The sequence below is a fragment of the Brachycentrus maculatus genome, unplaced genomic scaffold (genome assembly GCF_059751285.1).
Source record: "Brachycentrus maculatus isolate JH-2025_06_01 unplaced genomic scaffold, ASM5975128v1 h1tg000992l, whole genome shotgun sequence".
NCBI classification, from domain to species: domain Eukaryota; kingdom Metazoa; phylum Arthropoda; class Insecta; order Trichoptera; family Brachycentridae; genus Brachycentrus; species Brachycentrus maculatus.
The window spans coordinates 106,370-130,242 of record NW_028281710.1 but is presented as its reverse complement, the minus strand read 5'-3'; the positions used below and the strand labels follow the sequence as shown (position 1 = coordinate 130,242).

The following is a 23,873-nucleotide window of genomic DNA, read 5'->3' as shown; positions in this document are numbered from 1 at the left end:
TTTGTGTTTTGTATTGTTTACTTATTTTAAAATTAAGTTTTCATGTATTCAAAAAAAAAAATTTTTTTATATAACGGACATTCGACTTTAACAAACACCCCCTTCCTCCAATCAGTTCGTTATATCGAGGTTTTACTGTATTTCTAAATTAGCAGTAAAATGTATCATGGAGTATTTTACATCGACCATGGAGTGTGATAAAATATTATAAAAACAGCAAAAAATATTATTATGGTATATCGATCCTATTCTACTCGCATCACATCTGACTGCGAGAATATTTGAATTCACATTTTTGAGAAAAATGGTAGCAAAAAGCATGAAAACACTTCAACACTTTAAACTTTTTTGCGACAGCACACAAGATTTTGACGATATTAAAATGAAAAAAATAGTCAAAATTACGAATTTTCAGATTATACATTTTTGACAAATTATTTAGCTTATTGACACGCCTACAGGACAATATTGCGAAATTGCTTATTGACAAACCGACATAAAAAATTGTCAAATTTAGACAATCATAATATGTTTTCCGATTTGTTCCCGGACTTTTTTTAATTTTGAAAAATTTTACGATTTTAAGTACAATCGCTTCCGAAATCAAAAAAAAAATGTATTCGATGTAAAAACTTTTTTTTTTCAAATAATTTAAAAAAAATAAAACAATTGCTTAATGTTAAAAAAATAATCCTAAAACTCAAACACAGGAACAATAAATATATCAAGTCATTAGGCTATCTTAAAATATTAAAATTACTCAGTCTCCATGAAAAAAATACAACTACGGGCTTTCAAAATATTGCCCTATTTCTATATTTCTTACATTATTTTCTAAAAATACTTGATTGAATAACTCGAAAATAAATATAGATTATACATATTTATTTACACTTATTTACGAATATATTGATTTATTCGGTTTTGGTTTATTTTGTACTATTTTTTGGTATATCTCAACTATTGAATCAAGTATGTTTAGCATAAGTCAAATTTGTTTAGGATCAGGTTAATTCTATCAATTCTGTTTCTTCTCCGCCTTCTAGGCCAGTCATGCTACTTCTTTCGTCGAAATAATCGTTTTCCATTAGCTCTCTCTCGTCCGACCTGCACGGATACTTCTTTCTGTGGTAGAAATATATCGTGGCTATAATACCGATTGCGACTCCTGCCCCGATGCCTAGGAAAAGGCCAACGTTGAAGATGAGATCAGAAATCGGGACATAGAAATAATGGAGCTTCGTGAACTGTCCATCTCCCGCTAAGGACGTAGCTCTAACTTTAACGCTATAGTTCCCGTGGTGAAGATAATTCAACGCGTAACTTCCCCCGTTCTTCTCGTGATCCAACCGCGTCACGCATTCCTGAATAGGCTTAAAGTTGGGAATGTCCATTCTGGTGTATTCGATCGTAAATGAGAGTATGGCGCCGTTCGGATTCTTAGGCTCTTCCCAATACAGCACCACTGCCGAGTACTTCAGCACTATGGAAGAGATATCCACCACGTCATCGGCCGTGTCGTTTTTCAGCGTTCTCTGGGCGGTGATGGAAATCGGTCCGCAGTCTGATGTTTGGTTACCCATGCAAGCGGAAATATAGATGATGTACTTGGTGTGGTGTAACAGGTTGAAGAGAGTATAGTTCTTGTGTTGGGGTTCGAATTCGGCGGAAAAGAAGTGGTATTTATCGTTTTTGGTCACGTTCCGAATGGCGGGTCTGAGTGTGGGTTCGTTCACGAAATCTTTCGGGACTTCGAAAACTGAGCGTCTCACTTGCCTTTGGTGGATTTCTGTTTCGTTCACTTCTATATCGTAACGTTTGTAATCCACCGCGCCGCATTTGATTTCGTTTAAAATATCGAAAGATCGTTCGCTCGGCTCCTCGTCTACTTCGTTTTTGCAAAGCATAGCGGATCCCGATTTAGAAAAGATCTCGTGACTTGATACCGCTTGTTTGGCCATAAACCTTTCCCAGTACGCTTTATCGGGAATCTCGTCGCAATCGCACTTTTCTTCTGTATTCGCGTCGATTTCTGACGATTCCTCTTTTTCTTCTATCTGCGACAGCTCCAAAGGACTATGGCAGTAGTTCCTGGTATCCAAATGTTTAACGTCGTCCAGTTGGATGTACATTTCGATCACGTAACGCGTGATCGTACCCTTATAGTTGGGGTCATCCGACCAATTGATCGTAATGGAGCTTTCGGTGACGTTGCTAGTTCTGACATCGAATGGCATGGATGGGATATCCGTTTCCGTGGTGAAGAATTTCACGACGCTTTGGCCGTGCTTTCCTGTCACACCAGTCACATAGTGCCCTTTGATAGAATTATAGGTCTCAACATAAAAAGCGTATTTGGTGGAAGGATTGAGATCCGTCAAGTTGTAGGTCATTATTTTAGGAAGTGGTTTTTCCGGTTCCTTTATGTATACGGAAACCCATTCGTGATCGTAGCAAGAATCTCTTCCAAAATCTGGAGTTATATCATTATCGGGTTCTTCCATATAAAACAATAAATAACCTAAAATACGTTGGTTTTCATTGCTCGGCTTGAAGCGTTCCCAGCTGATGGTGGCGTTTGTCTTACCTAAAACTTTACTCTCCGTTACCAAAACCAATTTTTGACATATAATTTTGTAACCGTTAGATTCGTTAGATACGTCCTGCGTTGTCAACGTCGCGTTGTTAATGTTAGTCAACTTGACCAAATCGTTGATTTCTGACAGGCATAATTTTGCGTTGTTATGGAAGAAGATTGTCCCATTTCCAAAGGTCAAGTTTTTCTTTTTTGACCAATCCCAAGTGGTCTGGAGGTTGCTCATTTCATACACGACCAACGCGTATCTATCGAACACCAGCTCGTCGCCGTGGATTTTGGTCAAGTTTTTGAAGAAATCCAAAGAAGTTAACGATACGGAACGATATATTTTCAGAAAGCCCCTGATTTCTTCTATGCTCCCGAGATGGTCTTCCATTTCTTTCATCATATCGATGCTGTGCTCTTCGTCCAGACGAATCTCCACAGAACCGTTCACTATATGACACCCGCCGCTTTGCTGGGCATCTGCGAGGGAGTTAATATTCATACCGTAGCAGTACTGCAAACAAAAAATAAATAAATAAATAAACAGCTGACCAAAATCACGTTTTTTTAGTAATTATACAACTAACACAATAAAAATAAAAAAATAAACTTTTTCATTGATTTCTAATTACTTACGTTTATTATCATACACTTATATTATTTTAGACATAGAAACATTTTAGGCATTAATAACTAATAAAAAAAGAGTGTTTTATGCATTGTTCACTCATTGCCCCAGGAAAGCATAGCTGGATAGAGTGGAACATTCAATAACTCCGTCAACTCCGTCAGAATAATACAGAAAATATTTTTTTAAAAAATTTAAGATTTTTTTTTCAACGAAAACATATTTTTCATAATTTCAAGTCTCCAATGTAGAAACCGTTTCTCAAAAGCATAATTATTTCAGATATATGAAACAATTTATGTATTTTTTTATCAATCAAATGAAGCCTCACCGTGATGCACTTTTCGCAATACTCGCAGGTCTTTTTGCCATTCTTGATCTTCAGTTCGTACCCGGCCGGGCATCTCTTTACACATTTCCCATCCCAAGTCCAGCCCTCCTTGTTGTACATTTTGCGGCACAGTTCTTCGCTGATGCATTGGAAAGCAGGCGCGTACTCGTACCTAAAATATAATTGATTTATTTATTCATCTATATTCCAAACCTTGATGTGATATGCGCAAGGCCCTAAGGTTCATATGGTAAGTAAAGCATCCATTTAAAAAAAAAGCAACATAACATAAATACGCACATTCACACAGGGCCACTTATACCATAATTCGAACACTGCTGCAATGAATGTTATCTATACATTTTTTTACATCTCAACATAGATGAAGACGAATATGGAAATCTGGGTATTAACAGGGTTTATGGCCCGTAATAATAAATTTGGAAAATATACATTTTTGTAAAATACCACCTCAAGGGTCAATCACTGTACACACGTGCAACATTTCCAATCTACCCATCATTGATAACCACACTATTAAAATTTTTGGGACTCCTAGATATACTTACTTTATTACTTATAACCCTTATCCGCACCCAATGGTGCATAGGGCACTGCATCGAATTGACGCAGTGTTATCTTGATCATTACTTACATGAAGGCAAGGTGATCACTCTTGCGCTTCAGGAACCAGTCCAGGGTAATATTAAATAAATATTACAGTGCAAAATACCTAATATTTATTATCACCCCCCTGGGAATCGAACCCGGGACCTTCAGCACGGTAGCTAAACACGCTGACCATTGCACCACGGAGGCGGACAAACATATCATTAATCTCATGACACAGTGCATATGAGTTATCTCATACAACAGCCATCTATGTTGGATTGAAAAAGCTTTTATTTAGCAAAGACCCTTTTATTTAGATGTATGCAACATCTGAACCTCAGATTATTTTTACATTTTGGGAAACGCCTCAAAACATGATTATCATTTGTTTAATGCAGCTTATAATTTGAACACTTATTTTTATTCACAAAACAAGTATTTGGAACATTTTGAAAGTCATCAATACAAACTTACTTATTTGGAGGGCAAGTTTCCACACATATGTTATCATTTATCAGGTGTTTGCAACGGTAGCACAGTGACCCTATACTGGTGCAACCTCCCAGACATTCAGGGTGACACTTCATAGAAGAAAGGGATCGTTGACAATTCCTGAAACAAAATAAATTAACATAATAAAGTTGGTTTTCATTAATTGATTCGGCCCTGCGTCAAAATCCATCGATTTTCAATTCAAATTTTACTCAGTTAAACTACAATTTTTAAAATTGTTACGTGTACACCATAATTATCAAACAACGTATGCAAAATTTATTTAATACTTAGTCTTTCACGTAAATATTTTGAAACATTAGGAATCCTTTAAAGGGTATAGAGTTAATAATTAGCGTTTCGCCATTCGAAAAAGAAATTAATTACAAATCGCCAAGCTAAGTATTGGAATAGGAAATTTTAAGAGTCAACTTTTACCCATCTAGTAGGATGTATGTATAAATATACCATGGATATAAAAAAAGTAAATATGTACACACGCACACACACACACACACATATTTATATATATATTTATATATATATATATATATATATATATATATATATATATATATATATATATATATATATATATATATATATATATATATATATATATACATATATATATATATATATATATATATATATATATATATATATATATATATATATATATATATATATATATATATATATATGTGTGTGTGTGTGTGTGTATGTACGAGAGAAAGAGAGAGGGGGAGAGAGCGAGTGTTTTTGCCTAAATTTTTCACTGAAGAAATACATTTAACCAGTCACTTTAATCATAAAGAGTAAACCCATTCAAACTCATGATAGCCTATAAAATGTGGAGCCTAAGTAGGACTATGATAAATAGTGTTGCATAAACCGTAGCTGGTGTCACTTGGAAGTCAGATGTTTGTGTGTGAGCGTGTGTGTGTATATACATAAGTGAGTTTGCGCGCGTGAACGTGCGCGTGCATTAAGGTGGAGACTGACCGGAGCATTTCGTCGTAACATAACGTCGTAACATCGCTCGCGGCGAGCATCACCGAGCATCCGAAACTATGGATGGAGCGCTCGGCTCGGTGTACTGACTGCCTGAATGCTCGCGTCGTAACGTGTTACGTTACGACGAAATGCTCCGGTCAGTCTCCGCCTTTACATCGCGTTCCAGCAGCCGTCGTCGCAGCCGCGGCACGACTCGGGCCCCGGGCACATGGCGGGCCCGTTCCCGCCGAAGTAGTGCCCCCTCCTGCGGCCGGTGATCTTCTCCCAGCTGACGGTCTCCGCGAAGCACAGCTGGGGGTTCTTCTCCACGCGCACGGACCCCCGCTGGATGATCGTCAGCGACTTGAGCCCTATCTGCAACGGACACATTACCACTCAGAACGTGCGCGATACGAGCACTCGGCATTAACCTTTCCAGGAGTATGATCGTATATACCAGTGCTCTGCAACCTTTTCTCTACGACACACTAAAATTATTCCTAGTATTCCGCGGCACACCAAAAGTACCTACATAGACCATTGAAAAATTATTTAATTGTAGTAATTATTACCCTCCGTAGTGTAATGGTCAGCACGCTCAGCTACCGTTATGGAGGTCCCGGGCTCGATTTCCAGGGGGGGGTTCAAAAAATATATATGATTTTTTCAGTCTAATATTTATTCAATGCTACGCGAAGCGGAGGGGTAATCACCTTTCGTTCATTTGTTAACCATCAAGATAACACTGCGTTAATGTGATGCAGTGCCCTATGCACCATTGGGGTTCGGAAAAGGATTGAGAGTGAGAGAATTATTATATCTTACATTTTGAAAAACAGACAATATTATGAAAAATTATTTTTCATCGTGTATTAAATACATGATGAAAAATTGTAAAATGTCATATACATTGAATTTGATCGCGGCACACCTGTGTCTGGCTCACGGCACACCAGTGTGCCAAGGCACACCGGTTGCGGAGCACTGGTATATACGACCATTCTCCTGTTTACGGTTTAACCTTATGTATGCAGTCATTCAACACACATAAATAACATTTTCATTTGAAAGACAAGCCAAACATTGTGAAGTCGTCTCACATCTCCACAAAACGCTCTGAATTCACGTTAACTGATCACTAATCAAACACAGAAACTTATTATAAAAGATGGGTAAACCTTACATATAAAGTCTTTCAACAAATATAAATAGCATTTCAATGGCAAGACAAGCCAAACAGTAATAAGTAAATATTGGCAAATGTCGCGTAACTCCATTAAATGCGCACAATGTGCAAATAATGTCATCCATAAGACCGTACAAATAATGCACTTTATCAATATGTGCAATCATTTACCTATTTTGTACTCTATAAGCACGTTTTATTACTGCAGTATTAGGTAATTATCGTAAATATTTTAGTAAATTCGATGCACGTGTCTTGAATCGATAATGAAAAACATAAAGGATGTTGCATAGTAATGTATAGAATAATCAGCTATATTACTTTTTATTTCGACATCTCAACATAGATGAAGAAAAACATGGGTCTGGGAATTTATGAGGCAAAACACATTTACGAGGCAAATGAAGTTATAAATAATAATAGAGGAAAACTGCAGTGGTCGGCACGCTAGACAGTATTAGGGGTCTCGGGTTCGATTCCCATGGAGAGGTTAAATAAATATAAGTTATATTTATTCAATATTACCCTGTACCTGAAGCGGGGGTCTGGTCACCTTTCCTTCAAAGGTTGACGATCAAGATAACAATGCGTTCATATGATGCAGTGCCCTATGCACCATCGGGTGCGTATAAGGGTTTGAAAATACATGTTAATATTAAATACCACAAAATTCTCAACTGATGGCGCCATAATCAGCCATATTTCCAAATCTATTGAAAATGCAACTAATATAATATGGATTCAATAATGGGCAGAATGGTGAACGCAACAATAGTTCAAACCATTCTATGTCATATGCCAGGTCGCAAGCCCTGGGATGCTCAGACTTCCGTATTATTTGATATTTAAAAAAAGTAGAGACACCCATATATATTTTTTTCAAAACGATGTTTTGTATAGATGAAAAACTATAAATATTACCACTGTTAGATATGTATACGCAAGTGTTCAATTTATACCAAAATTTGTTTGGCTTTATTTTATTAATACTAATATATGTATCGCCTACTTTCAAAATCCGCCAGATCCATGTAAGTCGATTTTACAAAAACGCAAAATTCTCCGGGTAACATTCATGTTTCAAAGATTTGTCTATCTTAGATAAAATATTATGAAATAGAGAATTTTCCAATTTTTTTTTTCAGCATAAAAAAAACACGAGAAACAAACCGATAATGACGTCATCTTAATTTTTGACCTATCCCGCTCTCTAATTGGCTGATATGGGTCAGAAGGCAAGTTTCATGAATATAGCGGAATTTGAAATACAACGCTGATTTTAAGTATTTTTAGTAGGGTTTTCAAGTATATAAATATTTAATACAATAAAACCTACAATTGGCATTCCGATGGAGCATTTATTTTTAAATCTTATAAAATTGGATCTGGCGGATTTCGAAATTAGGCGACACACATATACATATTACGTAACATACAACTACAACTTACTTGGATACATACAGAGAAAATGTGTTTTGGTCACGTAACAGTCAACTACGCCTCTACATCCGTCGTGTAGTAATTAATTAGTACATTCGGCGACTGTGCTAGAGGTACCCGGTTCAATTCCCAGGGAAAAATATTAAAATAATATATGTGATTTTTTACTCTAATATACATATACACAAAATTACGGTGGACATACACTTAAGCGAAAGACTGATCACCTTTTGACGTAATCAACGATCAAGATAACACTGAATCAATGATATGACGTATTTATCATTGGGTGGAGATGAAGGTTCTTCAAACCCTCATCCGCACCTGATGATGCATAGGGCACTCCATCACATAAACGCAGTGTTATCTTGATCATAGACTGGTTTATTGATCACTTTTGTGATATTATAAGTGATATACACGTGTGTAAAGTGATCAATTAAACCAGCTAATGACGGTCGTAAGCCTCGTAAATGCCCAGTCTTACATATGCATCTTCGTCTATGTTGAGGTGTCAAAAAAATACCAACATTGTGTCAAAATTTCATAATAATCCGTGCATAACTTGAGATGATTTGAGATTTTGAACAAACTTTTATTTTATATTATTTTTTTGACATCTCATCAAAGATGAAGGAGAAAATGGAAGTCTGGGCATTTACGGGGCTGATGACCGTCATGGGCTGGTTTAAGTGATCACTTTTAACACGTGTAACATTTTGCATGTATCACAAGAAATTTCACTAGTGACATCTATTGGTGAGACGAAGAAGCTTCTCACTCACTCTTCTTGAAAGTTCTATACATATATATGAACCAATTTTGAAACGCTGTTCTTGAATCACTAGAACTTCACCAGAGAAATCTATTGGTGAGATGAAAAGCAGCTTTTTATTGAGCAAAAACTCTTTTATTGGTATGTGAGGTCCGAATCCTGGATTATAATCACATATAATTTATCTACAATGCAGATTTTTGTGAACAAGTATTTGAACACACTCGAAATTTTGTAAAAAAACATTTATTTTTGTAGATTTATCACTTCGGTACAATGTGCCAAATCGGCTGTCCAAATTCAAAACACAGTAAGGGACATTTTTTGTGGTACGTTTTTTTTGCATTTTTGGATTAAGTAGAATCTACTTAGTTCAAAAATGCAAAACATCGTATAGAAAAAAAAAATGTCCCCTACTGTGTTTTGAGTTTGGACAGCCGAAATGATGCGTTGATCTCTTTTCCCAAGTGCCTTCTCGGTTGCTTTATTCTTACACGTGTTTTAGAAAGTATATGAGCTGATAAAAGTGTGCATTTTTTACGAACGATGAAGTTAAGGTCAAGGTCTCGACATTGAAATTGTACATATCATCGTTAGGTTTATCAGTGTTTATAAACGTTAACCCTTTGGTTACCGGGACTTTAGGGGTTACCATGCCAAGAAAAAAAAAATCGATTTCAACATAAATAACACATTTCTTGAATGTTTTTCGCAAATACTTAGTGGCACATTTTATAAACTTTATAAGATAAAACAACTTTGTTTTAACCACTTTTTATCGGTACATTTTTTCCAACTGGTTTTGACAGGAACCTTGTCATCATCAGGGTTTATGTACTAATTCTAAAACATTGAAATACTCATACTTAGGTTATAGTTAATTACCCTTCCCTTACGATGCCAAAAACTCTAAAAACAAGTTGTCGCCACGAAAAACGTATTCGCTGCGCAATGCTCCATAAAAGCAACATTTAGGAGTTTTTCCCGTTTTTTAAATCACATTTTCAGAATTGGTGAAAAATTATAAACATATTATAATTTATTTTTAACATTATTTGCTTTAAGTTTTGATTTGAACATTGGCACCAGGATAAAAATGCAATAGTAATGCAATAGACGTCTGATTTTTAGTCTGAGAGATTAGTTAGACAGGTTAATATAAAAACGCAGACAATATAAGTACAGATTCAGGGTGAAGGAACATTTAAACAAAATATTTTTTTATTATTTTATAAATATATAAATATAAATATTTTTAGAAATATAAATAAATTATGAATATCTCAATATGCAAATGTTTAGCTTAAAAAAATAATAATATTTGAAAAATATTTGAATTAATCAAAATACGTATTTAAAAATGTATTTTTTCTTCGTTAATTGAATAAATATTAACATTAATATTACCTCCATCAACGCTTTACGTTTATTCTAAATGTTTTTTACAAACATTTAACACGATTTCTTTGTATTATTTATTGATTCGGCATTAACTTTGTGGAATGACATGATTATTTTATTAAAATTAAACACTTGAACATACCACTTTAATGAGTTTTATTTTATTTACGACTAGTTTCGAAAACGACATATTTTCATCTTCTGGTACAAATTAAAACAAATTGGTTTTAATTTGTACCAGATGAAACCATCTGTCGTTTTCGAAACTAGTCGTAAATAAAATAAAACTCATTAAAGTGGTATATTCAAGTATTTAATCTTTGGTTTATCCACACAAAGCCCTTCCTTGTCCCAACTTCGAAACATCAGACATGGTTACTGTATACAAACAGACGTGCAGCCAATCGAAACTCGTGATTTAACTACTACTACATGCTTGCATATAACACAAATGATTTCTTAAGGGTAATTTTACCGTTTCACTCGACTAGTGGCGTTCGGCGGGAAGGGTAATTTTACCTTTTCACTCGACTCATCATAAATTGCGTGTAAGTTATTTTTACGCATGACTTTTGCAGCATTTTTTGATCTCATATCGATGTATACAGTATGGTTAAATGTTATCACTTCTTTCCAGAGATGTTTATCTCTATTATGAGCGCGAATCCGCCCGCAGATAGTATGTTGAGTGTTAGGTTGGCATTCTTATGTGGTGACCAGTAAACCGAAAGCTGATATATCGACCAGTGGTAACCAAAGGGTTAACTATGTCACACGTCACAGCTGACATTGGCGGGTTCATCAGTCGGTAATTTAACTAATCAGCTTCACACGCGTAGGTTGCGTACCAATTCATCGCACAATGTCATATCTGCAAATCCTCTGTTTACAAAGGGGGGTTTATTCAACTCTCTACACAACAAAAAAATGTTTCATACAGACGCACCATATGAATTTGATGAATTGATATCACATTCCCTCAGACAAATGTATGGAAAATCGTTTTATGACATGTTTTAACCAAGTTGACATTTTTAATTGCGGAAAATCCGTGTTGAAAAGTCGAATGGTGAGCATATGGTCCTCTCAGGATCTTAAAAATTTATGCTTCTTTGCATTGTATGTATGTGCCTACTAGAATCAACATCACACACACACACACACACGCGCGCGCCCGCACGCACGCACTAACGCACACACACACACACACACACCCTCTTACACACTTCACACATGCACATTTTCTCTATACACTACATTTTCTCTTCACACGTGCACTATAATAGGCTTGTTTAAATTATATCTTTTATTTGTTTTACATATGTTGCTTTTGTTAACCAAAATAAATAAATAATAAATTAAAAAAATAAATAAATAAAAAAATAAAGATATCAGAATCATTAATAAAATACTTGGTTTTTACTACTTGAGTGCTATATTGTTACGGCTACTTTTGGAAGCTACACATGCTTCCATCTACGGGTTTTAATGTAAAAAGTTTATATTTAAAAACGCAGACGGAAGCATCTGTAGCTACCAAAACTAGTCATTATAAAATAATACTCATCTGGAAAAAATGAGTGTTTTTATTTATAATTTAACCATGTCTTACCACAAAATGAATGCCGAAACAATAAATTATATAATATATATGAATTACGGATAGATGAAATGATCAAGAAAAGTTCTTTCAGGTAGTATGGATATGTGGAGAGAATGGATAACGAGAGTTTGATCAAAAAAAGTATTTTTGGCAAATGTTAACTGGATAACAGAACGAGGAAGGCCAAAAAAGACGTGACACGACCAGATCAATCAGAACCTAAAATTTGGGCGTGTCAAAATTCTTCGTAATCGGAGTTTCTCGGTTCGAACCCTCTATACCACAATTCGATACCTATTTCTAATAATGAGCGGCTTAGGCTCACAAAAATAGCATAAAATTGAAGTATTTTTGTTAATAATGAAAACACAAATATTTCTCTTTTTCTTTAAAAAAAATATATATTCTCTTCCCTTAAATTGATTTCTCTCGGTGACATCTTTAATGTATTTTAATAATTCTGTTTTAATATAAATATTTTTTAATTCTCTTTAAAGTTTGTATATGTACATACATATATATTTGTTTCTGCAATCGCTTTTAATGAACCGTGTAATATGAATATCACATATTTTTTTATAAATACTCGTGTAAGAATAACTAATATTTTAATCACTAACCATATTTAAAATAAATTAATTGACAACCAAATATATCAAGATAAGCTTAAACTTCCAGTTTTATAAAAAAAATCTCACGAAAAACAAACAGAAATTAACTATTGTAGAGATAGTTACTACCTGCATCCAGATAAAATTGTCATATCCTCTGTTAATTAAAAAAAATCCAAAGTTGATTTTAGCCGGATGGGGCTAGGAAGTACAGAGATCCAAGGGTATATAGTATAATATATATAGGTACAGAAATTGAGGACCAGCCTAGTTTAAAGCGAGTGTTTTGGCCTAGAATTTTCACTCATGAATTACATGAAATTATATATATTTTAATCATAAAGAATAAATCCACTCACGAGTAGGTATAGGCCATAAAACTTAAAAAGATGAAGCCTAAGTAGAATCACGATAGGCGGTATTGCATAAGCCGTAGATAGATTTCAGATTCGCTTGGACGTTAGGTAATTTAAAATAAACTAGCCTAGTATATTTTTTTACGTAATTTTTGTTACCTGGTAAGAAAAAAATAACAACATTTCTAAATACAATTGACAAAAAAAAAAACAATTGATGCACATGATAATTATGGTTAAAAATGGCACATGCCATTGCTTAGCTCCTGTTACAAAGAGATTTAATACAATAAAATAACAACTATAAAGCTTTTTCCACATTTTTATTTTTTTAGACAAATTTTATTTGTCCAGTGACCGGGTTTCAACATCAGACTGGTCGGTTACGACGAAACCCGATCACTGTCAAAATCAAATTTATGTAAAAAAGAACTATATAAGTAGTGATTATTTTATTTTAAATAACGCAGTTCCAACAAGAGAAGTCAATATAAAGTTTAAATTAAATAAAGAGATCAAACGTAACATCATAGAAAAAATCTAATTCGATTGATAATACGTACGATTGTGGCATCCCATTCATATTTGCTCGACAATAAATAACGCGGTTTCATAATTTGTCAACGTTACATCAGCAATATGACAAGTAGCCTCATCCTGACGTAACTACATCTTTCAATTTCAAATTGACGAAATTCGAGTTTAATTAACGAAAACTAGATAAAATAATCTTGCGATTTCCGTTGATCGAAACTGCCTGACCATATTTAAAGAATACAATGAGCTCCCTTATAAAATATTTTCCTGACAAATTATAAAATGATAATTTACCAAAATATTTTCGGGATAAAATAGTTTTAAACAAAAATTGTCATGAACATAATACTAGAAATAAGGATAAAATAAAACTGCCATTGTTGAAAAAAACCGAGTCGCAAAATTGTTTGATCGGACATTCTCCGATTAAACAATTTTGCGAATCATATTATAACATAAATTTGGTTGATAATATCGCTCACTCCTTTCAACAACGTCATATATATAAAAAAACTTGATTTTTCAGGAGATCGTTTTTAATGTTTAAAAATATAATTAAACGTTTTAAAAATAAATATCAAGCCACCTGTTGAACTTTTCACTGTGCAACAGATCTTTTTACGTATAACCTGACTTTTTTCTCCATTTGAAAAATATTTTGTATATTTAAAAAAAAACTTAAACAATACCTTTTCTTCAAAACGCAAAAACAATACTTTCTGCCCTGTAGCGGGTAAATATTAAGTTAAAAATATGCCGCTTTTGCTGGGATATAGTACATTTTCTGGGCATCCCAAAAACATGCGCAATTGAAAATTGACAATTTTAAAAATATTTTTAAAAGGAGTGAGCGATATGTCGAGAATCCAAAAACCATCGATGTCCTCAAATTCCACGCCACTCATATAATTCCAGATACATGTAGGTGCGTATCATCTTATGTGAAGCAATTACTCAAAATTTAGTTCGAGGAATCGTTTTCAGTAACAGGAACTGAGCTGGTCAGGAACAGCTGATATCACATTCCACACATGATTCCCAAGTGCTCTAATTACATTGACAGAAAAAAGTCTTACATAAATCCCTACATGTGTTCGATCTACAATCTACAATCGCAATTCAACTTCTACTGCTTACCCTCATCCGCACCCAATGGTGCAAAGGACAGTGCATCGTTTTAATGCAGTGTATTCTTTATCTATACTTACACAAAGGCGAGGTGATCAATTCTGCGTTTCATGTATCAGTCCAAAGCAATATTAAATAATTACACTAGTCAATAATGATTATGAAACTTGAATTTTGATGACTGATTTGTACTTAGTTAATCGTTCTTATTCCAAGTCTATATGGTGACAAGCTTTATCACGTCATGTTTTCATGTTACAGCCATATTATTGTTTGCATGTATATACTTTAAAAAATGTAATTGAGGTTGGTATCTAAACATGTTTCAGTCTAAGGGATTTTAAAAAGTTTTGATAATAATGGAGTAAAAATGGAAACATATTTACTTCAATTACATTATATGTTTAATTATATTTTTACATAAATAATAACATAAACTTTAGTAATGATCAGAATTTAAAATGGTTCATAATTTTTTTTTTCTCTTAACAACAAATCTGCCATCATACTGGCATTCCATTTTCCTTGGAAACTTAAAAATACATTAAAATCCAGGACCGTTCTTGTGTAATGTTTTCACGAAATTGTTTATTAGACCAAACTATATGTGTATTGGTGGTAAAAAAAACATATCCTCAGTCAACAAGTGGATTTCATTCAATATTTTCATTCCCAGGCGTTAACTCTATCCTCTGTGGCCATTCCTTCCTTCAACCCTAGATAACTTAACACTCGTCCACACGACGACTAATTGGCGACACAAGTTGACATTTAATTATCGAATTTATTTTATGATTTAATTATTGGTACGATATTAATATTGGAAACGTCTGGTTGTCAAGTCATTATGAAGGTTCAAACGAGCCGTACCTAGCTACGCGTTGCTGTGGCACAATACAATCTGGTTAAATGGAATGTATGTATGTATATATATATATATATATATATATATATATATATATATATATATATATATATATATATATATATATATATATATATATATATATATATAAATATATATATATATATATATATATATATATATATATATATATATATATATATATATATAAATATATATATATATATATATATATATATATATATATATATATAAATATAAATATATATATATATATATATATATATATATATATATATATATATATATATATATATATATATATATATATATATATATATATATATATATATATATATATATATATATATATATATATATATATATATATATATATATATATATATATATATATATATAAATATATATATATATATATATATATATATATATATATATATATATAAATATAAATATATATATATATATATATATATATATATATATATATATATATATATATATATATATATATATACAACACTTTCTGCCCAGTAGCGGGTAGATATTAAGTTAAAAATTTGCCTCTTTGGCTGGCATATAGTATATTTTCTAGACATTCCGCAAAACATGCACAACTTAAAATTGACGATTTTTTATATATGACGTTCTTGAAAGGAGAGCGATATATGAAATTATGCCACAATATAATTTGTTTTCATATGCCTCTACCGTTTGCTTTTACGCTCAATATATTTTCTGGCGTCACGGCTATAAAGAGTCAATATTTTGATTAATCCAGGTCAAATTTGCACAAGATGCGCCGCATTGTTCAGGTTGTATGTAGATAAGTTTTGGTATAAACGAGCATAGCGGCGTCTCTATAAATAATTCGTTTCTTATTCACCTAAAAATACGATTTCTAACAAAACTGTAAATGAAAAATAAATGGTTAAAACTACTACACTAACCATAACGCCGCTTCCCCGCAGGGGTAGGCAGAGAGAATAGAGCGCCACACCACTCTGTCCTCGCAAACATTCTTCGCCTCTTCCACGTTCATGCATCTCCTCATACATACCCGCCGATTGTTGCGACTCCTAACCTGACCACTTTCAAGTATTTGGCATACCTGATCGTGCCATGTTTTTCTCGGTCTTCCTCTGCTTCTTTTCCTGCTAACATTCGCCTCATAAATTTGTTTTACCGTTCTTTCCTCGCTCATTCGTTCTACATGTCCAAACCATCTCAACACACCTTTCTTAATTTTATCGATAATGCTTATCTCAGCTTTGCATTCCTTCCTTATTTCACTATTCGCACATCTATCATACATCGTTTTGTTACACATTCTTCTGAGAGATCGCATTTCGACTGCATTCAGTCTACTTTCATCCTTCTTTTGCCAACTCCATGTTTCACTTCCATACATTAGAGTAGTAGTAGAGTAGTAGTAGTAGTAGAGTTAGAGAAAATAAATGGTTACTCATATGAAATTCCGTCCGCCTCCGTGGCGTAATGGTCAGCACACTCGGCTACCGTACTGTAGGTTCCCGGGTCGATTTCCAGGGGGGTCAAATAAATACTAGTGATTTTTTCACTCTAACATTTATTCTATATTACCCTGGACTGGCACCTGAAGCGGAGGGCTGATCACCTTTTTCTTTCATGTATTAATGATCAAGATAACACTGGGTTCATATGACGCAGTGCCCTATGCACCATCGGGTGCGGATAATGGTTTTGATTTGATATATAAAATTTGTCCGCGTAGAAGGTGTAGTTGTTACCGCATTTGGTTTAAATGCTGGAGGTCCCGGGTTCGATTCTCAGGGTCACAATAAATATATTTTTTTAAATTATTCGTTTATTTATTTAATATTACCCTGTAATCAGTGGCGTGCACAAAGTTTTTAATCAAGGTAGGCAGTAGGGTTGGGTAAGGATAAGGCATAGTAGGCACTGGTCGTGATTTTATATGGAACGCGAGTAATCCAGGGTAGGCAGTGCTTTTTTTCCCATTTAGAATGCACGCCTCTGCCTGTAATGGTATCTGAAACGCAGGACTGATCTATTCGCCTTCATATAATTAATGATCATCGAAGCATTGCATCAATTTGATGTGCCCTAAGCACCACTGGGTGCGGATAAGGGCCATTAGTAGTAATATCGCTCACTCCTTTCAAGAACGTCATAAATCAAAAAACTTGATTTTTCAGGAGAACGTTTTTAAAGTTTAAAAAGAAATCACAATGTATTAAAAATAAACATCAAGCCACTTATTGATTTTTTTACTGTGCAACAGATCTTTTTAGGTAAAACCTGAAGGTTTTTTCTCCATTTGAAAAATATTTAGTATATTTAAAAAAATCATTAAACACTACCTTTTCTTCAAAATGCAAAAACAACATTTTCTGCCCTGTAGCGGGTAAATATTAAGTTTGAAATATGCCACTTTTGCTGGTATATAGTACATTTTCTGGGCATTCCGAAAACATGCACAACTCAAAATTCACCATTTTTGATTTATGACGTTCTTGAAAGGAGTGAGCGATATGTAAAAATGATTTTTTTAAAGGAAATAAATTCACCCGGTACAATCTTATTTGGTTACCTACACCACTACGCACAATATGCGACAATTATAAATAAAATATTTTATAGTAGTCGATTATTTTAACACATGACTTTTCAAAATACAAACAGCGAAAATGATTAAGAGCCAGATGTTTTGGAATGAAAAGAAGAAAAAAATATGTTTATTTTATTTCTGTAGATATGGTATGAGTAAAATAAAAATAAGTTTAAATATTAAATACAGTGAAACCTCTACCTATCGTTCCTCGAATAATCGTTTTCCCGGATGTGTCGTTTATTTATTCTACCCCGGATTCAATTCATACAAAAATAGATCGCATTGATCGTTTCTCTATCATCATTTTATCGCATTCATCGTTTGAATTACGCTCCAAATTTGATATTTTTGACTATAAAAATTTAAAATAGTAATCAACTGTCTTTTTTTTCTTAAATAAACCATTTTGAATACTTATCGATTGGTTTTATTGTCAATTTGCATGATACCCATTTCCGTTTTTTTTATTTTTTTCTAAAATCAACTATTTTTGTGCAAATTTGCAAAAAAGTACACTCGAGTTACTGGTATGTCATACAAATTGTTTTCCCGCATTTATTGTTTTCCCGCATTCAGAGTTTATTGCGATAGGTCCCTTGAAAAACGATAGAAAGAAGTTTCACTGTATTTAAATCAACCACTGATTTTATGTATTTTTAATTATAAAATAAAATTCAGTAAAGAAGTCAGTGTTTGATTTTAATATTTAATATTAAAATTAAAATGGAGTTCTACAAACAAAACGCCAAATCCATAAGTAAAAATAAGTTTTATTTTGTATAGTAGGATATATATATATCGCTCACTCCTTTCAAGAACGTCATAAATCAAAAATCGTCAATTTTTAGCTGTGCATGTTTTCGGAATTCCCAGGAAATGTTCTATATCCCAGCAAAAGAGGCATATTTTTAACTTAACATTTACCCGCTACAGGGCAGAAAATGTTGTTTTTGCATTTTGAAGAAAAGGTATTGTTTAATTTTTTTTATAAATATACTAAATATTTTTCAAACGGAAAAAAAACCTTCAGGTTTTACCTAAAAAGATCTGTTGCACAGTAAAAAGTTCAATAAGTGGCTTGATATTTATTTTTAATACGTTGTGTTATATTTTTAAACTTTAAAAACGATCTCCTGAAAAATCAAGTTTTTTGATTTATGACGTTCTTGAAAGCAGTGAGCGATATGTAAAACTGAACCAAATGATCTCTAAGATGATTAAGATTCTTAAATAATAATACGTTATTCATTGATTTTTATTGTAAATTTTGTTATATATATATTTTTTTAATATTTCAGTTATTGTATGCACAAATAATTCAATGCAACATTATTTTCAGGTAAGCCTCAAAGGCTTGCGTTTAAACATAGGAGTCTAGGTGTTGATTCGAACCTGGAAACTCTGGCTCAAAGTACGCGATATTATAGTATCAAGACAACCCAGCCCCAAAAAATACGGATTTAAAAAACCGAAAGATATATAGGTACATATACAATTTTTATTGAGGAACAATTACACTTCAATAAAAATGAAAATAAAAATAAGTGATGTAGGTATTTATGATAATATCCCTATAACTTTGTATGTATGTGCTAAAAATTTCAATTTCGGGATAAATTTTGTACGATTTTGACTCAACTTTCATAATATAATTTTTAAAAAGCACTTTTTTACTAAAATGTTTTTTATTTTTGTTTTTTGCTTTGGTCAAACGTTTTGAGAAACTACCTACCGACACGATGTAAACCGTAATGTTCTAATGAGTAGGAAACTTACCTCTTGGAGCTGCGGCAACTCGTAAATGACCAGGGCATAGTTGACAATCAATTCTCGGCCCCTGATCAGGGACAAGTTTGGAAAAAGCTGACTCAACGAAGCCAAACCTTCCACTCGATAGAAAATCACAAACTGTGTCACTTCTCTCAGTTCTGGGAAGGAGTAACCGTCGAACGCGTGATCTGGCAAATCTTCCATGAGCACTATTTGCAGATATCCGACGATAACTGTACAATTCCTTATGCTTTCCAGCTGCCTGGGCGAATTTCTCACATCTTTTGACGTACATATTCCCTGGTTCGGATACACTTTTCCCTCCAATTTCTGAGCGCGAAACGAGCCCACACAAAATAACAAATGAAACGTCAACGCGATGATTATCTTCCCGAATAAAATCATCATTAGTCGATGTCTTGACTGATTTTTTTTATAAAATTATTGTCAAACGTCAAACGACATGTTCTCAGAAAACCGACGTTCGCGCCGTTTGAACCATTCCGAACTACCGCCAAATGCAGCAATTTAAACTTTTCTCACATTTGAATTTCGAGAACGGAATCCGAAGCGGCTACGTTTGTTTTACATTTATAGATGGTAGGCTATCGAGTGAATAAATTACCGGCCATGACTGTTAATTTGCGCACTAATTTTAAAACAGTAAACACTAAGCACCGCCGTATCGATTTCTCGCAGTGATCGCGAGAGCGAACAGCAAAGATCGAGCGGTGAGATATCAATATCGATATTGACCATTACAATGCACTCGATGGTCGCGGGTGAGAGGATCTACGAAGACTGACCCTCCGTAACCCGATAACGAATAAATTAAACCGCCTGTCATTCACAATTAATTGCAATTTTATCAAGCTGACATCTCACTCGGAATTCTGCAATTAAACCGACACGCAGCCGGTTTCAAAAACTACACTTACAATTATATTGTTTTAAAACCCTCGTTACAAAAATTCATAAATAACTCGACGCTTCTTTAATAATTTAAATTCTGCTGACTAGAATTGTTTTTTTTATTATGTTTTTTTTCCAAGGTAAATTAATAAAAACCAAACGATTTAATGCGTTAACATTATAAAGTACCAACTTACCAATTTCTGTGATTTATAACACTTTGTCCAAAATCAAATATTAAAATCGTTTCATCAGTTAACTATTAGATATTGTTTAATCACTTATTTGAATGTAACTTAATGAGACAGAATAAATAACAATCTAGTGATATTAAATTAATATCCACCTCTTAAAGTTGAATCACCGTATACACAATATCAACTGAAATTAATGAATTTTATTTTTGACCTCTAATATATGCAACATTGTTTCAGTTTATTTTCTTCACACACTATTGTGAAACATTACTCGTTGTGATATTTCATCTCTGTTTTATGAATACGACCAGCACACTAAGAGTAGGTACAAGTTTATACCTTGACGCCTACACGCCAGTATATGTATAGTTGGTACTAGCGTGTAGGTACTGTAAGACCGCGAGATAAATTAATCTTGACCAGTTACTAGGGGACTAGCCAAATCACTCCAAATATTTTTAAAAATCGGTATTTTACATTTATATAATTCAATCAATAAGAGATAAAACAACACTAATGTTTTAATATATTACGTTTGTAAATACACATTACGAAAACCAATCTCAATTGTCTTAGCAGCACATTTTCTAAATTTATTTATCCGCTTTTTTGCCTGATTAATATTAGTTTAAACTTTGTCCTTATATGCAACCAAACAAACATTTATTTTAAATATTGTCTAGCATTAAAAAATGAATATCCGTTTTACCCCAATACCCTTTTTAAACCACAAATAATGAAGTAGGATAAGTACCGTGCATATTAATTTTACAAAATACTGGCGGTATTCAGTGATTCTGTTAAACATTTTAGTAACTTAAACGATTAATCAAATCTATTCCCCTCATATTATCATTTTATCCTCACATATAAAAACGAAAGAAATGAAATTAAACTGTTAAACAAATTTAAATTATCACTCAATTTTAAATATAATTTTCTTCAAAATAAAAAAAAAACTCTTCATTTAAAGAATATATATATATATATATATATATATATATATATATATATATATATATATATATATATATATATATATATATATATATATATATATATATATATATATATATATATATATATATATATATATATTCACTTAAATATCCTGAAACTATTAAAAAGTAGGTTATGATACACATATGTCATTAAAAAAAGGTTTAATTTTTTTTTAATGTATCGATTATAAATTATAAGACTAATTATTTAAATTCTTGATCAATATTTGATGAAATGTCGTTACAAGTAACAAAAAAAATTATACCATACAAAAAGTGACATAAAACGATCGTCGTAAGTATGCCAGAATTGCGAAATCTTTTTTTAAAGAACGCTTACGAGTGTTAAAAATCAGAATGTTTTGTTTTAAGTTTATTGGAAAATTTTACAACTAATTTATGATTTAACAAAGTATTTTCTATGATAACGTTAATTGACATTAAATTCAAAACCAACATTTAGGGAATATTTTAAGAAATTACTTAAAGTAGGTACCTATCCGATTATTTTTAATGATTTCCTCAGAAGTAGTTATCGTCTTACTTGACGAAATATACTTATTAATCATAAACCTAATATTTTTCCTCAAAAATCTGAAATAATAAGTCAGTGGGTCAGTAAATTAGTGATTAAGTGAGCCAGTGAATCAGTGAATTAGTGGACTTATGAACTAGTGAGCCAGTGACCGAATCAACAAGAAGTTCGTTCTTCGAATCGGATCAACGGTTCGTGAACGATATTCACTCAAAATTGGGATCCGGTTTCTCAGTGTATGTACACGGAATTCCTTATTAAAAGACTACTTTTTAAGTACTAGCAATGACTGGTAGTATAGAATTAATTGGAGTATGTAATATAGACACACAATGACATAATACGATTGGTGGAAATCAAATAAAAATTCAAATAAAATAATTCAGAATCCCTAGATATTCCGAGGACGCGTCACGTTTATTAGGCACATTTTGTTACACGAGAGAGTAGAAAGATATATCGTAGAAGAAGATACATTTCGATGCCACGGGAGTAGAGCAAAAGAGAGCGACGTAAATACAATGATACGAAGTGATAAAATAAGATGGTGTCGCGCATGTACTCGTCAGACGCTATATATAAACAAATGATGTACTATGCATTGTGTAAGAAATATTTATCGCATAATTTTTCAATTATTTTTATTTTATTTTATTTTGTTGTGAGGTCAAGGGATCTTGCATCCCTTATGTCACTGCGACCATATTAGGTCTATTGTGACCTAGATACTTGCAATTATTTAGGTTTTTTACAAATTTTAGATTGTTATATTTATTTTTAGATGCTCTCTCTCGCGTACTAAATCTCTCTTATTTTTATTTTTCAAGAAGTTTCAGTTCTATCAAATGTATGGTGCTGCACTCGAAATTCACATTTAATAAAAATATCGAAAAAAAAATTGCTTGAAAAACACGATTCACGTTTCAATACGAATTTAATAAACGGTCAAAAATGTAACAGTACTCATATAGAAAATATTTTCAGAGGATCAAACGATTCAACAGGATAAAAAAAAAACTTTTTATATCTATTCTATTCATATAATATATTGTGTCGGTATATTATACCGACACAATTAATAAAAATATATGTTATTTTAGTTAATTTAAAAATAATATAAAGTGTAGTGGTTAGCGCGCTAGGCTACCATGCTCGAGAACATACAGACAAATGCTCTGGATAATTTCAGGATTATCGATCATACGGTTAAGGGAAGAAGTAGAAGAAAAATTATACTTTAACCAATTAAATAGTAAAAATATTTATAAAATTTATATT

General features: G+C 32.8%; 1 protein-coding gene across 2 annotated transcripts; it reads right to left on the bottom strand.

The window, feature by feature from the left end:
- Positions 1-913: 913 nt before the first annotated feature.
- On the bottom strand, positions 914-20,477 carry LOC148299698 (insulin-like growth factor 1 receptor). 2 transcript variants are annotated; one of them, XM_088275805.1, is made up of 5 exons: positions 19,957-20,477; positions 5,819-6,018; positions 4,630-4,767; positions 3,544-3,715; positions 914-3,098 (listed from the first exon to the last, which is right to left on the bottom strand). In XM_088275805.1, exons 1-5 carry the CDS (start codon positions 20,356-20,358, stop codon positions 1,005-1,007), a joined length of 3,006 nt encoding a protein of 1,001 aa, XP_088131931.1. In that variant the 5' UTR covers positions 20,359-20,477; the 3' UTR covers positions 914-1,004. The 2 variants fall into 2 exon arrangements, with proteins under 2 accessions (XP_088131931.1, XP_088131932.1); XM_088275806.1 differs by lacking the exon at positions 19,957-20,477 and adding an exon at positions 6,216-6,646.
- Positions 20,478-23,873: the final 3,396 nt, after the last annotated feature.